At 41.0% G+C, this 17,014-nt stretch overlaps 2 protein-coding genes across 11 annotated transcripts; one reads left to right on the forward strand and one right to left on the reverse strand.

Moving 5' to 3' along the window:
- Positions 1-5: 5 nt before the first annotated feature.
- On the forward strand, positions 6-6,484 carry LOC106567262 (THAP domain-containing protein 3-like). 8 transcript variants are annotated; one of them, XM_045693179.1, is made up of 6 exons: positions 6-553; positions 662-857; positions 1,063-1,194; positions 2,318-2,461; positions 3,086-3,257; positions 5,931-6,484. In XM_045693179.1, exons 2-6 carry the CDS (start codon positions 814-816, stop codon positions 6,192-6,194), a joined length of 756 nt encoding a protein of 251 aa, XP_045549135.1. In that variant the 5' UTR covers positions 6-553; positions 662-813; the 3' UTR covers positions 6,195-6,484. The 8 variants fall into 8 exon arrangements, 7 of the variants coding, with proteins under 7 accessions (XP_045549135.1, XP_045549136.1, XP_045549137.1 ...); XM_045693180.1 differs by having other exon boundaries at positions 674-857; XM_045693181.1 differs by having other exon boundaries at positions 782-857.
- A 457-nt stretch (positions 6,485-6,941) lies between these two features.
- On the reverse strand, positions 6,942-16,129 carry LOC106567260 (dnaJ homolog subfamily C member 11). Of its 3 annotated transcripts, none has more exons than XM_014136350.2 (16): positions 15,993-16,129; positions 14,041-14,170; positions 13,809-13,882; positions 13,566-13,667; positions 13,326-13,454; positions 13,086-13,208; positions 12,838-12,911; positions 12,552-12,741; positions 12,351-12,436; positions 11,627-11,743; positions 9,248-9,403; positions 8,340-8,409; positions 8,134-8,191; positions 7,879-8,021; positions 7,499-7,628; positions 6,942-7,381 (listed from the first exon to the last, which is right to left on the reverse strand). In XM_014136350.2, exons 1-16 carry the CDS (start codon positions 16,062-16,064, stop codon positions 7,356-7,358), a joined length of 1,680 nt encoding a protein of 559 aa, XP_013991825.1. In that variant the 5' UTR covers positions 16,065-16,129; the 3' UTR covers positions 6,942-7,355. The 3 variants fall into 3 exon arrangements, with proteins under 3 accessions (XP_013991825.1, XP_013991827.1, XP_013991826.1); XM_014136352.2 differs by having other exon boundaries at positions 15,919-16,054; XM_014136351.2 differs by lacking the exon at positions 15,993-16,129 and adding an exon at positions 14,450-14,830.
- Positions 16,130-17,014: the final 885 nt, after the last annotated feature.

The raw sequence follows: 17,014 nt of genomic DNA on the forward strand, positions 1-17,014 counted from the left end.
ACTCGCTCTGAGACCTACACTGTTACACTAGTAAAATGGGTGCGTTCCAGAGCAACGGCAACGTGATTGTAATCGATGCGCACTTTGGATTCTGCGCTCTCTAATCTGAAATATTATTGTTTAATCAATCAACAATATGCTATTACCTGTGCTGTACGTACTTTTTAACCTTTGGTCTTGGAGAATGTATTAATCAATACATTCTCCAAACAGAGATGGTCTATGAGGGTACGAGATGGGACGAATACACCTTGCATATTACGACATATGATCAGAGACGGAAAGGAAGCGAGACATCCCACTCCCTCATTTTTTATGGTTCATATACATTAGACCAGACCACAGTTTATATCGCATAGCCACCCCAGCACCATGTTTTCAAGGATAAACGCTTCATTTATCCACCATATTTGGTATGATGACTCTTTTGATATACTGAGGGGCGACGACCGTCGACCGCCATCTTAGTTCGGGGCAATATCATGCCGAAAAGTTGTTCTGCATATAACTGTACCAATAGGTACAGCAAACATACAGATATTACTTTTCACAGGTTAGTTATATTGTTTGATTAAAACGCAATGCAATTACCATATATATTTTTACATGATTGTGTGTTGATTTCACTCAATTCACTGTATACCATATCTAATTTCTACAGATTTCCTTTCAGCAAACCAACTGTATTTAGACAATGGCTGGATAACATATGCCGAGATGACTTTTATCCAAAGAAACACATGGTCATCTGCTCACTTCATTTTACTACGGATTGTTTCAGCGGCTTAGGCAACCGCAAAAACTTGCTGTGGAATGCTGTACCCACCCTCTTTACATTCCCACCACCAAATTCCAAGGTAAGCCTACACATTTCACCAGCATCTTTTGGATTCGTACCTTTTCCAAACATTTTAGGTATCTAATGAATGTGCATTAGCCTAACTTTTTTGTGTGTGTGCATGTAAGAGAACGTGCCTTCTGTCATCAAATTCGTTTTTTTTCTAACTGTCTTATAAAATTTGATTTGATTATTATTAACTAATGGTTTTATTTTATTACTAGAAAAGAAAGTCAGGAAAAAGGCTCAAAATGCTTCCAAAGTGTGTCACTGTGTCCCAAGAAAAGATGGAAACACAGAATGACCTGGACCCAGAAGAGAGACTACTATCCAAATCTGCAGAGGGCAACAAGAAAGTGAGCCTTTACCTAGCTGAGAATTCTCAACTACGCACGATACAATGGAGTTGAGTGTCAAAGAGATTCCAATTCCCACTGACAACTCTGTCAGGACAAGCACAAGTACACAGTAAGCGTTAAATAATTGATATTTATAAAAGTAACAAGTAGGGATGGGCATGGTTATTTGAATATCCAAACGGATGTTAGTATTCAATTACTTGGAAGAGTATTCATTTGAGAGAAAAAAATATAGCCTAGGCCTATTTTAACAATGAAAAGACTTTGTCTAAAATGAGAGAAAATGATCTATGTGACATTGCTACATAGCCTACAAGGATAGATCATTACATAGCCTACACATGTTTCACATGTGAAGCTTGTTGTTGTTGTCTGTCAATCAAAGTGATGCTACAGTCAGAGGCTCCATGTGTGAAGTGAGAAATTACAAATATTTTTGAATACGACAAATTATGGGTAGCCTACTTTGCTGACACTGACAAACATATCAATAAAAGCAATGTTGTCCATATAATAGGCCTACAAGAAAGGGAGACACCAACCAGGTCGTATTATTCTGTACTTAAATCCAAGACACTCAATTTAGTATGATATGTTACGTTTCGTATGGTATTTATTCATTTGTGGATGTCCATCCCCCATTTCATATATGTTAGGAATTACAATTCGTATTATATGTTACAAATTTGCATATGCTCTCCACTGGTGCCAGTAAGAAAGTACTGTTGTTCGCTCAATTAAGTTGAGAATTTTGATAACTAAAAGACATTAGTATTTTCTTTGCTTTTAGAACAATCCACTTTTTTTTGAATGAAGCTAATGATCCTCTGTGGCCAAATCATGCTTTAGTAGCCTAATTTCAATGATTGTATTTATGTATAGACAGGATTAGGGTATTTCATTTTGGCAATTTTAATTCAAATGACTTTATACACGGAATTATAGGTGTGTGTCTTCTCTAAATAAACAAATGAAATAGGGCCTAGGCTAAAATACAGCACAGTAAAGCATAACATTTATCCGTTTGTGTTTCATAATCATCACAGTTAAAACCAGAGAGTAATGTCTATCTGGTGAAGTCCACAGTATACAGTATATAACAAACCGTTGTATGTCCTAGGCTACACAGAATGGTCCCACTATTGATTCAGGAGGACCATGGACAGTTAACATCCGCACAGCCTTCGCAAAGAAAACAAGAGCGCGGCCTCCGCCAGCTGGCTGGACAGAGCCTCTCCTGTCATCTCCAGCGGACGAGCATTAGGTCTTATGCACTACATTAATTTATTACATAAAATGTAATCATGGTTTACCTTAAAATGATTTCTTCCTCATTTTCCAAGCAGCAAAATCTGCAACTATGTCCTTGAAATCAAGTGCCCTGAGTACATAATTCTCAAGAGCCATAAGATTCAAAGGGTTCAGTCTTTCCTATCTCATCGTTGATCTGTCTGTTTTTGACAAGAGCCAGCTTTGAAAAGAAATTCTACCCTGATGCATTGGTAACAGGTAAACTCAAGAATATTTGCTAGGCAATGTCAACATTGGGAAAGACTGCTTGTAGATTCCTCTCTCACCATCTGAAGCAGTACCCTGGCAGATGTTTTTCTCACTTTTTATGAACATGCTGTCGTACACATCGATCCAGAGCATCCCAAACATGCTTAATGATTGACATGTCTGGTGAGTATGCAGGGCATGTAAGAACTGGGACATTTTCAGCTTCCAGGAATTGTGTACAGATCCTCGCGACATGAGGCAGTGCATTATGTTGAAAAATGAGGTGATGGCGGCGGATGAATGGCACGACAATGGGCCTTGGGATCTCGTCATGGTATGTGCATTCAAATTGCCATCGATAAAATGCAATTGTGTTTGTTGTCCATAGCTTATGCCCATACCATAATCCCACCATGGGGCTCTCTGTTGACAACGGTGACATCCGCAAAACGCTCGCCCACACCACGCCATACACACTGTCTGCCATCTGCTCAGTACAGTTGAAGCCGGGATTAATCCATGAAGAGCACACTTCTCCAGCGTGCCAGTGGCCATCGAAGGTGAGCATTTGTCCACGGAAGTTGGTTACTACGCCGTACTGCAGTCAGGTCAAGACCATAGTGAGGACGACGAGCACGCAGATGAGCTTCCCTGAGAAGGTTTCTGACAGTTTGTGCAGAAATTATTTGGTTGTGCTTGTGCAAATCCAGTTTCATCAGCTGTCCAAGTGGCTGGTCTCAGATGATCCCGCAGGTGAAGAAGCCAGATGTGGAGGTCCTGTGCTTGCGTGGTTGCACGTGGTCTGCAGTTGTGAGGCCGGTTAGATATAGAGTGCATTCGGGAAGTATTCAGACCCCTTGACTTTTTCCACATTTTATTACGTTAATGCCTTATTCTAAAATGGACGAATTTGTTTTTTCCCCTCAATCTATACACAATACCCCATAATGACAAAGCAAAAACAGGTATTTGTTTTTGCAAATGTATAAAATATATATGAAATATCACATTTACATAAGTATTCAGACCCTTTACTCAATACTTTGTTGAAGCACCTTTGGCAGCAATTACAGCCTTGAGTCTTCTTGGGTATGATGCTACAAGCTTAGCACACCTGTATTTGGGGAGTTTCACCCATTCTTCTCTGCAGATCCTCTCAAGCTCTGTCAGGTTGGATGGGGAGCGTCGCTGCACAGCTATTTTCAGGTCTCTCCAGAGATGTTCGATCGAGACTTGTCCCGAAGCCACTCCTGCGTTGTCCTGTTGGAAGGTGAACCTTCTCCCCAGTCTGAGTTCCTGAGTGCTCTGGAGCAGGTTTTCTTCAAGGATCTCTCTGTACTTTGCTCCATTCATCTTTCCTTCGATCATGACTAGTCTCCCAGTCCCTGAAAAACATCCCCACAGCATGCTGCCACCACCATGCCTCACCGTAGGGATGGTGCCAGGTTTCCTCTAGATGTGACACTTGGCATTCAGGCCAAAGAGTTCAATCTTGGCAAACCAAGCAGGCTGTTATGTGCCTTTTACTCTGTAACACAGCCTGATTAGTGGAGTGCTACAGAGATAGATGCTTGTCTTTCTGAAAGGTTCTCCCATCTCCACAGAGGAACTCTGGAGCTCTGTCAGAGTGACTATCGGGTTCTTGGTCACCTCCCTGACCAAGGCCCTACTCCCCCGATTGCTCAGTTAGAGCTCTACGGACAATTCCTTCAACGTCATGGCTTGGTTTTTGCTCTGACATGCACTGTCAACTCTGGGACCATATATGGACAGGTGTGTGCCTTTCCAAATCATGTCTAATCAATTGAATTTACCACAGGTGGACTCCAATCAAGTTGTTGAAACATCTCAAGGATGATCAATGGAAACAGGAGGCACCTGAGCTCAATTTCGAGTCTCATAGCAAAGGGTCTGAAAACTTATGTAAATAAGGAATCTGTTTTTAATTTGTATACATTTGCAAAAATGTCTAAAAACCTATTTTTGCTTTGTCATTATGGAGTATTTTGTGTAGATTAATGAGGCCATTTTTTTATGTAATACATTTTATAAGGCTGTAACGTAACAAAATGTGGAAAATCAAGGGGTCTGAATACTTTCCGAATGCACTGTACTGCTAAATTCTCTAAAACAGGGGCGGCTTATGGTAGAGAAATAAACATTAAATTCTCTGGAAACACTCCCTCAATTTGAGATATCTGTGGCCTTTTATTGTCCCCAGCACAAGGTGCACCTGTGTAATAATCTTGTTTAATCAGCTTCTTGATATGCCACACCTGTCAGGTGGATGGTTTATCTTGGCAAAGGAGAAATGCTCAGTAGCAGGGATGTAGAAAAATAAACATTTTGTGCTAATGAAACATTTCTGGGATCTTTTATTTTAGCTCATGGGACCAACCCTTTAAAAATTGCGTTTTATATTTTTGTTCAGTGTAGATAGAGAATTTGAGCCATATTAGCATTGACATGAAATCAGTCAAACCACCTCAAAACAAGACATGGTATCAAGAACAAGATGAAGCAAGCCACTTACTATTCCCTACATGGCAATTTGTCATTCTTGGTAGCAATCTGGCCATGCAGATTCACAATACACTGACTTCTGCCCCATGGACCGCACACATCGTTTTAGTTAAGTTGATCGCAAACCCATCAATAGAAATGCATTTGTTAATGTCTACATTTGTTTTGACACATTTATTCTATTACAGACACCTTAACATATACTCTTAAATTATATTGTTAGCTTAACATAAAAATATAAAACATTTTCCTTCAAGTATTTTTAATAGTACTAATGTTACTGTCCCCACTACAACAAAACTTAAATACATGTAACATTTAATTGAAATTCCAGTAATTCCTATGGAGGCCTGTTCATACTGGGGAGTGCCAATTTGACTGACCGGTGGATTCAAAGCCAATCAATGGCCAAGCATCAGCAATCCAGGGGTAACACACATCATTGGCCAAAACGAATTGCCACTCAACTCCATTGAGATGTGATGTTATGTATATCTTGAAGTTGAGAATTATCAACTAATCTTTACCCTGCCCAGTGTGTCTTCTAATACTCAACTTCTATGTGGGTCTTGTGCAACATTGTATTCTGTATGGTTTGAGACTGAGCCATAGGGTTGTTAGACATTTATGCATTATCACATTGAATCTAAACACCTGAAATGATTCTTTATCAGTCATAACTGATTTTCTTTTGTGCCCTTTTTATTTAGCATGTTGTCATCTTCGATCACAGTTACTCGCTGTCTGACCCATGTGCAGTGAAGGCCCAGCTATTCAAAGCCTTGGATACCAACAAATGGCTCAACAGAAGGTTACAAATGAAGAGCCAGCTGATCAACAAGATGAGGTTTAAATTGAAGGCAGCACGCGCCGAGTTGTCAGGTCTACGCAGCTGGCAGAATCTGGCCAGGGCTGCTGGTAAAGTATCTATACGGCCAAGTGTACAGAGGATAGTTGTGAATGATATCAGCTGACACATTGATTGATATTGGTTTTATTGGAAAGCTATTTTGTATTGGAACACCAGTTAAATGAATTTGGTGATCCTCTTCTGAAAACAGTCTTGAAGACAGACTTTTTTGCCAATTTCATCTTGGTCAATGAGTGTAAAATATTTATTTTGGAAAGCTTTGCAGCCCGATCCATCTTGCTGCCATCTGCAAAACCATTCTTTGGATAATATAGTACACTTTTTCCAAGAGTCTAAAGGGACCTTCCTGGACTGAGTTTTTATTCCTGAATTAAAGTCAATCAAGGATTCTAAGACACAAATGAAGTTGAAAAATATTCCATTGACATTTGCGCATGCAGGCCTTTACAAACATGACCTGAATGTTAATATATATATTTAAAAAATACAATTTCATGAACACATACGTTTTCTAATACATTCCCTAGAACTAAATTGTAAATGCATTAGATGTAAATGTCAATAAACCACTCAAGTTACATAACTGAATATAGGCCTACATCTCATGCCTGTTTTTCTGTACTTTAAGTACAATATGTCATGTTATCAGTCAGGTCAGCCTTGTACTATTCACTGACCCGTCAGGCACAGGACACCCAGATGACATAGCCTTATTGGGCAATCATGTCAGTAGATCCATTGATCTATGACAGTGCGAACCATACAGAAGGTGGAGTACACTTGCAATCAACTTTGGGTTAATCTTTTGACTAATATTAGTTTGTTGTACAAAAAATATTGTGACAAAATATTGTTTCCAGCTCAATTTCCAAAATGGGCTATTGCAGCTTGGAAAAGAGATTTTAATAATATGGCAAATATACAGAGGTGCACTAATACATTCAAGAGGGTCACATAGGCACTGCAGTGTCCATACAGTACTGAGTCATCCATTACAAGCCATACCTGAAAGGGCAGAACTTTGAGATTACGACCATCCCATTTTGAGTGACTTTAGACTGAATTTCATTCAATAGGGCAACACCCTGTTGAGTACGTTTCTGCCATTTCTCCTCCTATGGACAACATAAAGAGGGGATATGCAGGACTTCTTTTTAGGACACAAGGGGTAAATCGGTGTCTCTACAATACAAGTCTGTCCATCCATTGTCAAACTATCAGTTTAACGTTGTGTTATGTCCCATTCGGTCCAGAAAAGAGGTTCCTATGTGTCGGCATCAATCCTGTGAGCTACATGAGGGAAAGAGAAAAAAAACAGCAATTGAATACTGTTGAACATAAATACAGTATGTGTTTTAAGAAATGTAACTCATGTAGTTGAGCAGACACATTGGTAAGGCCACCTACATTGTTTTGGAATCCTGAGTGCTTCCCCTTCAGGAGAGAGGACTTGATGCATCACTCCCTGGAACTGATACAGTACCTTCAGACTCTTCTCCTCCCCCACACAGGGGTCATAGAACCCAGGTAGTCCTGACTGGGAGGACAACACAAGAACAACATCAGTCATCACAGACCTGTCAACCCTACTTACTACACCTAAGGCAGTTTATAGTTTTATGGTGTGTTTCTGTACCAAGTACTGTACCATGTATCATACGGCGAAAAAATTTGAATGGACCAAAATTACTGTAATACTGATATTTTGCATTCAGTAATGCCAAAGGAAAGGGAACTCCGGGCAAATAAGTTATGATAGAGTTAGTCTAGTAACTATGGCTGTAAACCTTTGTGGCCTCTGTGAGGATGAGTTTGGAGTCCTTCACCAGGCACTGCAGCGGAACAGTCACATCGATGACCTTTGCCCTCTCATGCCTCTGACTGTTGTCTGTCACAAACTTGCCGTACCAGGCGTTGAGGATGATGAGACCTGATCCAGGAAACATTATCCTGTCAGCATGTTGAGTCACTCAACTCATTTTATAGCTTCTGTAATGTGTTCTTATACTGATCACTTCTGGTGCTGACAGAAGCCCATTTACCCATTTTAGATTCCTCAGTTTCAATGATCCTGCGCACAGATTCCTGCATTAGCAAAACCTTCAGAAGGAAATCGAGATTTCAGATCAAGCTGCTAACATTCACACACAAGAGACCAATAGAGCATCTAATCATATTGTAAGGAATGTGTGTTTGCTTGATGCCGATACACATGATGTATTTCTATGAGGAGACATAGTGCACTCACAGCAGACTCTGCCTCCTGCCTCTTCCTAGCAATGTCCGAGGCCGAACTCTCCCGGTGCTTCTCCAGGTCCCTATACAGTGGAGAGGCACAATGGATGAATTAATAATACATTTATTGAACTTCTACAGCGCTTTTCATAATAGGAATCTCAAAGCGCTTCATAAGTAAGAAACAAATAAGCGATATGAATGCTGCATCCTCTGCAGATGGAGAGGGTCAGCTCATGGTTTGAGAGGAGGGAACTGGTCAGAGGATGGTAAATTATAGAAATTGAGTCTTGGTGAGGGTCTTGGTGAGAGTCATATAGGCACTGGACTTCTCTTCTGCTCTGAAGCACCCACTGTGCACTAGAAAGCTCACAACACAGTTCAGAATAATATCCAGTCGTCCTCACTATGAGCCCTCTGCCTCAGCACTGCTGGATTCCTCTGTCTCCCATTACTATCACACTTAAAGCGACTCCTCACATGTTCTCAAAAGATCAGGAACTGGCAGCCAGGTGAAATAAAAAAAGCTGGTACTGAGTCCAAATGCATTTTTTAAAAACAAACACTAGCCAGCTAGCTAACTAGCCAAGCCAAAAATCTGGAAATCAGTGTCTCAAAACCACCAGATATAAGCAATAAAAACGAATCTTGGTTCCACAATGAGGGAAAAAAATGCACTTTAAAATAACTAAATATGTACAAATTTATAGGAGCTCTGTGACTAGGCTGCTACCAGGGTGATATGGCAACTATCAACCTAATTAGGATGGCTTCCCAAGATTGCATTGCACACACACAATTTGTTTACTATGACTTCTATTAGTAAAGCCAAGCTACGAAGCTGTAAGGCCATCACACAATGAGCAATTGAAATACTGACACAGACTTTAACATGAAGTGTAGATAAGTGGGCAGTCTTACTGTTCCTTCTGGGCACGCACGTAGGGCCTGATGACGAGTCTCTGAATAGCGAGGTAGAAGACGAGTGGTCCAACTGTGGCGTAGAACACTGCACTGGGCAGGAGCTGGTCAGTCAGATGGATGGGGAAGAAATATGTCTGGCTGGCTCGGTTCAGCCTGTACAAATAAGATGCATCATCAATAACGAAGTTTCCATCCAACCATTTTTATGTGCGTAAAGTACCTGTTGTATTAAAAAATGTTAAATAAAATTAAAACCTCACGACAGGCCTGATGCCGGTAAACGGTCCAAATGGCGACAACAAAATACAAAAGACAGGTGTGGATAACATTTTTGTTGGTGAAATAAATCATGCGACAAATGGCAGTGAAAATGTTTTCTTGCACATTTGTTGATAGAATAACCATCACGTCGCAGTAAACTTGTAGTCACACTATGATATTGTGTGGTCCTCCCACTATCACTTTTAAAACAATACACCATTTATTAGGCTACAGATGAATTAAGTTATGATGAACTTCACAGGGTGGAAAACAGTCATGAGCTTGATGCTCCTTCCCAATAAATATGAAGGTTTTTTTGTATGCTGGTGACATGATGATCGGTGCTTGGCTGCCAATTGACAAATAAAAATCTCACTCTTATACTTAATCAGTGTATCTGAGAGCTGTTGCTAAAGTGCACGTGCCAAGACCAGAGCAGGCACACTTTCTGTTTATCACACACTTTCTGTGCCAAAACCATTGACAGTCTGGATGGGATGGAAACATACTGTAGCACTTCTGGTTTTTATTTGGTAAATGAAAAGTTATACAACAAAGTGCTTTTATATGCACTAATTGATTAAGCACATTTATTTAGGGCTCCCGAGTGGCGCGGCAGTTTAAGGCACTGCATCTCAGTGCTAGAGGCGTCACTACAGACACCCTGGTTCGAATCCAGGCTGTATGACAACAGGCCGTGATTGGGAGTCCCATAGGGCGGCGCACAATTTGGACAGCGTCGTCCGGGTTTGGCCGGTGTAGGCCGTCATTGTAAATAAGAATTTGTTCTTAACTGAAAATAAAGGTTAAATTCAATTAAATAAAAAAATGTATTCCAAGATGCCAAAGCTGCAGGTAAATTAGAATATTCACTTAAATATTTTGACAAATTGATGAAAACTTCACTAATGGCTTAGCAGTTCCAACAGAAATCAATAGAAAACATGTCATTTAGCAGACACTTATTCTGAACAAATGGGTCATTCTTGAATTGTGGTGGCATTTGCATCCCTCGCATTTGCAACCATGAAAAACACGAAATCTTGTATCTCACTCATAGCAATATCTGCGGTGCTGCTCGTGCGACCTCATTTCGCTGACTACCTTTAAGTACTTAGGGCAAGCTAATTGTCCCGTCTTTCCCACTAGTGATGCTGAGACTCAGATTTTTCACTTTAAAATGTATGTCAAACAAAGAACAAACTATTTCAAAGTTAAGCAAACCATGGACTACTTTTAACAATTTCCACTGAACATTTTTACAAAAACATTTACTTCAAGAACTGAGCAGATGCAAAGTTTGGTAACAGAATGACGGTTTGTGCCTCACACTGTTATCGTGGAATTGCCAAGTAGTGACATGTTTTAGGGATTTAGAGATATCTATTATTTTGAATGCAAGAAAGTAAAAAGTATTTCATATATTGTATAGACAAATAACAAAACGTTTTTTTTTTACTATAATATGTGTCCCTAAGTCTCTTCTGCTCTGTGAAGCACTCACTGTGCACTAGAAAGCTCACAACACAGTTCAGAATAGTATCCAGTCGTCCTCACTATGAGCCCTCTGCCTCAGTACTGCTGGATTCCTCTGTCTCCCATTACCATCACGCTTAAAAATCGCCTTAAAAATCCCTCATTACAAAGATATACAGCGACCTTGAGCATTCCCTCCAGTGGCAAACTAATCGGGGAGGGGTATAGTTGAAAGAAAATTATTAGCTAATCACACCTTTTTAGTATGTCAAAATATAGGGTTCCACTGACAATTTGGTGTGTCTAAATATATCATGTCATTGGTTTTACTAAATTTAAATTAAGGGAAATTAAATTGTGAGCAAAAATGATAAATTAAATCACTTCAGTACATTTTTTGAAAAGTGATAATGTGTTAATTAAAGAAAATCCTTAATGACCTAAAATGTGTCATTGGTGTTACTACTCCTACTGATGGCACAATGTTATAATGGTAAAATATAGTAAGTCATTAAGTCACCATATTAGTTGATTTAGAAGATGTACAAAATACATTTTAAAAAATGCCACTATTTAAGAATAACCCAAATGCCTACTGTACTGAGGTAGTCTGGTTAAGAAGAACTGAGCCATACTTACTTTATCTTGAGGGAGATGCCCTGAGGTACTCCTACACTGACGGTCGCCCCCAAGACACTGTGCCGACTGATCTTTCTCTCTGCACCATACTCCACCACCGTCCCAAAAAAGCCAGCTCTACAAGACAATGACAGAGACAGTCAGCAAGTCTTCCTATATTGTCCATGAACTGACCTGATGATTTATAATAAAGGTTACAGTTCTAAGGTTCAATGGCCTCCATTTATCAAAACAAACAAATGTTCAAATCTTTATTTTTTTGTATTTTACCCCTTTTCCTCCCCAATTTCGTGATATCCAATTGCGATCTTGCCTCATCGCTGCAACTCCCCAACAGGCTCGGGAGAGTCATGCATCCTCCGAAACATGACCCGCCAAACCGCACTTCTCAACACTCGCCTGCTTAACCCGGAAGCCAGCTGCACCAATGTGTCAGCGGTAACATCGTTCAACTGACGACCGAGGTCAGCCTGCAGGTGCCCGGCCTGCCACAAGGAGTCGCTAGAGCGGGATGAGTCAAGTAAAGCCCCCCCCGGCCAAACCCTCTCCTAACCCGGACGACGCCGGGCCAATTGTGCACCGCCCTATGGGACTCCCGGCCGGTTGTGACACAGCCTGGGATTGAACCCGGGTCTGTAGTGATGCCTCAAGCACTGCAGTGCCTTAGACCGCTGCACCACTCGGGAGGCCCAAATGTTCAAATCTTATTATAAAGTGGACATACTTGATTGAGCCCTTGACTTTGGTCTGGTCCTCGTCCTGGAACTTGTACTGGTAGCTCATCATCATGAAGGAGTGAGGGATCCCAAGCTGCAGAGGGCCAACAAATACGGTTAGGAGAGGAAATAGAGAATACATCCGCAACAGACAGCAGTCCCTTCTTATACTACAATTGCTCTATTTAGTTATATTATTCTGTGCTGACCTGCATGGCCAAGGTGAAGTGGCTGGTCTTCGTGTCCCTGACGATGCTGGTGTTCATGGAGGACTGGGTGCCCCAGCGCCACTGCAGGTAGCCCATGGTGTTCTTGTCCAGGTGCCGAGCCAGCATCGTGGTGCAACTAGGCCGCACGCCCCGGGACGAGAAATTGAGTCCACACTGAGCAGTCACAAAGCTGGAGAAAAACAAGTCATTCTACATCTTTTCTTATTCAACTGTAGCCCAAACACAATGCTTTACAGATTTCTAATGTTCTGGAATCTTGACTTACCAGCGAGCTGTGAGGTTGCGGAATATCTTCATACCTACGAGGGGCCCGTGTGTGTCTCCTGCCCCAAACTCCACCTGGTGGATAAACAAATAACATCTCAGTGTAAAATAGAACACAAATGTGATAATTGTTTGTTTGCATGTATTTTAGGTGTGTGAGCATTTGAAAGCACTAGTATGCAGCGTGTGTGTCTATATGTGCGTGTGTATATGTAGGTAGAAACTGTAAATGATTGAGTGCTTCCTGACCTCCCCCCAGCCCTTAGCAGAGGTGACTCTCCGCAGTGCCACGTTAATGTTTCCTCCTCCGTTTCCATTGTGGGTTGAGAGGGAGCCAGAGAGAACAGCTGTGTCTGAGGTGGTGAGGGGGGCCTGCAATAGGTAACAAATTTTACACCTAGTTTTCCAATGTGGTGGTCCGTAAGCCAAACTTCTACCCATACACATATTTTAAGAACTTTTCAACCCCATTTCAAGTTTTTCTATTACCTCTATAGATTGTGATATGTGCATCTTGTTGATCTCAACATGTGGGAAGCCCCCTCCAGGCACATCCTCGTAATCCTCCTCATAGCGATCAAAGAGGTCTGTGGCATCTACACCCACACTGATCACCCCCTGAATAAGACAGTCACATCAATAAATGATCATGCAACAGCAGGGTTTCAGTCCTATAGTCACTAATACAGCGCACACACACACACACACACACACAACTAAACATTAGACCTTGGGATTGGTCCTCTGCTGTAGCCGTCGCTCCTCCCTCTCTCTCTGCAGACGCTCAAACTCCTCTCGGATCTCTACTGGAGTTCTTTTTCTCTCCACCACCTGGAATCAGTAAGACATAAGCCATTTCTGCCTGATGATCAGCGACACTCATTAGCTTGACAATGACAATATATAGTACTTCCTGCCACAGTAGCCTATGTATATTATGAAGGCAAGCCCAAAAGAAAATGCTGTACTTACCTCCCATCCATCAACATCCAGTCCTCTCTTGCCATAGATGTCATAGATAGCTCGTGACTGTGGGTCACTAAGGACTACAGGGAGAAACATGCAACTTTTCAGTTTCAATGAAAGGTTCAGATACATACAATCCAGAAACAACAACGAGCAAGTTGACCTAAATGTTCAGCTGAAACAGAGCAAAGCCATGGTCGAAAAATGGCATGAAGTCACAGTCTAGTATTCTTCTTACCCTCATAAGCTTGATGCACTAGGTTAAAGAGCTGTTCCGCCTGCCTTTTCAATTCAGGGTCTCTGTGCTTGTCTGGGTGGTAGAGCATGCACAGTCGCCTGTATGACCCCTTCAGTTCCTCCTGTGTTGCCTAATAGATGAAAAGAAGAAAACATGAGAACTTCAACTTACTTGTGAGAAAGTACTAGCTAGCTAATATGATTCCAAGTAGACAAATACGTATTTACAACAGAAGGTTTCGAAGTGACGACCTAACATTACATGTTGCACTTGAGGCCTAACTATCAAGCCAAGCAGCTAGTGCACTTGCATGTGTAACAGTCTTGCTTCCGTCCCTCTCCTTGCCCTAACCTGGGATCGAACCAGGGACCCCTCTGAACATGACGTATCACCCAGGAAGCATCGTTACCTATCGCTCCACAAAAGCCGCAGCCCTCGCAGAGAAAGGGAGACAACTACTTCAAGGTCTCAGAGGGAATGACATCACCGAATGAAACGCTAATAGCGTGCACTGCTAACTAGCTAGGCATTTTACACCCGTTACCCAAGGGCAGAACGACTGCCCTCTTTCTTGAAGCCACGGAAATTCAAGGCTGACCGCGATACTGCAGGCATTGTTTGCAGAAAACAGGATCCCCCATTATAGTAAATTAACAAATGGCGATCATTACGTAAATAAAACATTCGAAGAGACAATCATGGTACTAACAATTGATTCTAATACACCAGATATCCTTGAATCGATCATTTTAAAATCGCAAATAAGTTTAGTTGCTAATGGCAGCCTGCAGTACCACGGTCGGCCTTCAACTTGAGTTGCTCAATGAGAGGGGGCAGCACCGAGCTAGCCTGCAATGTTACTTCCTGGAGTAGCTCTAACTACGCATGCTATGTCTCAATGCGCTATTGAGTCTTCACATAGGAATGAATGGTGTCACGTGATCAGTAGCATTGTCCATTCATATATACAGTCGTTGGTTTACACTTGATGCTCTCGAACACGGCCAATATCTGCATAGACGACTCAAATAATTGATAAGAGAAAAACAGACCATACCCGCCCTCTATTCTACCATGGCATGGACAAAAGTCAGGGATAATGTCCTTGTCACCAATCACTCAATGTTGGTTGGCTAGCTACCTAACTTGTGCCAACTAACTTTACTTTGACTAGCTAGTAACGTTAGTTACACATATGTATTGGTTATGAGCTAATGTTAGATACGGGTGATGTGTGTTAAACAATTGTATAAATAGTCAGCTAACGTACATTAGGTTAGCCACATTTTATCCAACAGTCTGAAATCAATGGGCTTGTTCGAGTGTTAAGGTTAAAGCAACCGACTGTAGACAGCCGAAAGTCGGACACTAATGTTGTTTTCCAACAGCAAGGCTCAGTGCAACATGGCAGTGTTGGCATTGTTTATAAAAGTTTCTTTATAATGTTGAAATAAACATCCACCATATCACACACACAAACATAAATAAGTGTATACATTGTAAAATCAATTGGGAGAGTGCCTATATCATCAACAATGTTGTTACTGATTGACAATAGGGCCTCCCACAAAGAAAATGGCTGCAGGATGAAGTTGGGGAACAAGCAGAAACTTTCAGTCGACTGCAATAAAACTTAAATGACATTTGATCACGTTTTTTGTCAAGTTCATGAAGCCGACATGAAGACGAAAACCAGACAATGTTATCCCCATAATCCAACACACTTTGAACGGCGTGAGCAACGATGGTCACCAACTTGACAAAAGTGATCCTCTCGAACGCACCCAATCATAAACGGGGGTCAATTGACTTAGCTGGCTATCTGGCTAGCTAGCAAAACGGTACGCCGCCTACATTTATTTGTTCCAAAAAACTTACATCAAACCGACTATGAAATCACTTCTCAAAATATCCACACAAACACATCCGAACAGCATCCAAACATGCCGTACCTCTCTTCTGATATTAAGTAAAGAATAGTAATCATCGTTGTCAAATTCACCGTCTCCCAAGGCCGGCGCCATGTTTACAACCTTTCATTCCCTCTTCCGGTCTGTATCTATGAAACCTCACCACTGTTGCCACCTTGTGGACTGGATGTCTTTATCAAGCATGCCTACCAACATATTGACAGCGTCAAAAAACCAGCACACGGTGCACCAGAAATATTTTTGCGTAAATTAGGTTATATAAATCTATTTTATCAATAATTTATCTCAAATGGACGTTATTTTTATTATTATGGCACAAAAGAGTGCCTAAGAAGATGTATGGTTAAAAATTGCAACAACAACAACCATTTAGTGCTATTTCTGTAGCCTAATTGGCAACTGCTTAAATAGTTTGGTAAACAATGTACAATGCATGATAACTCTGTCAGCTTCCTTTACAGGTTAGATTCATGAAAACTCACACTTCAACACTGACTTCCCTTGTTACAATGTTACAAAGTTGTTAAATTACACATTACATGATTCGGTGTGATAAAGTTTATTATCACACGGAACTTAAAAATATATGCTATTTTCAGTGCATTGTGCACATAATGATTATTCTCACTATCTTCAAATAATATCTAATGCTTTTAGTGTCTTGTATTTCTGAATAAGGACTTCGGGGCTTTGAATTTCGCTCAGTGTTATTTTTGCTCCGTTTGCTATGCTGCTGTGCGATCGCGTCGATAGCTGCGCTGTGACATCACCCGCCTCCTCGATGAATGGAGCTGTCTTTTCAGCACCCATGCGTCTGGCCCATCAGAGACACATTTATTTGTATTTTATTTAACCTTTATCTTATCAGGGAGTCTCAAGGTCTCTTTAGAGATGAGCCCTGAATTACATGAATTACAGATAATTCACACATCAATATAAATGCAAAATGGAAGCAGAAAGAAAACACAGGGTTGTAATTCAAATGGTTAGACCTGCAGAAAAGGGATAGTAAATGTCTACTATCAGTTAGCCTATATTAAACA

Source organism: Salmo salar, chromosome ssa13, assembly GCF_905237065.1.
Source record: "Salmo salar chromosome ssa13, Ssal_v3.1, whole genome shotgun sequence".
NCBI lineage: Eukaryota > Metazoa > Chordata > Actinopteri > Salmoniformes > Salmonidae > Salmo > Salmo salar.

Coding starts and splice junctions, on each gene's coding strand:
- LOC106567262 (XM_045693179.1), top strand. CDS start 814: ATGCTGTACCCACCCTCTTTACATTCCCACCACCAAATTCCAAG. Junction 1,195..2,317: donor CTGCAGAGGGCAACAAGAAA/GTGAGCCTTTAC, acceptor TGTATGTCCTAG/GCTACACAGAATGGTCCCAC. Junction 2,462..3,085: donor CTCCAGCGGACGAGCATTAG/GTCTTATGCACT, acceptor TGTTGTCCATAG/CTTATGCCCATACCATAATC.
- LOC106567260 (XM_014136350.2), bottom strand. CDS start 16,064: ATGGCGCCGGCCTTGGGAGACGGTGAATTTGACAACGATGATTACTAT. Junction 13,883..14,040: donor AGTGCATCAAGCTTATGAGG/GTAAGAAGAATA, acceptor TTCTCCCTGTAG/TCCTTAGTGACCCACAGTCA. Junction 13,668..13,808: donor TGGATGTTGATGGATGGGAG/GTAAGTACAGCA, acceptor TACTGATTCCAG/GTGGTGGAGAGAAAAAGAAC.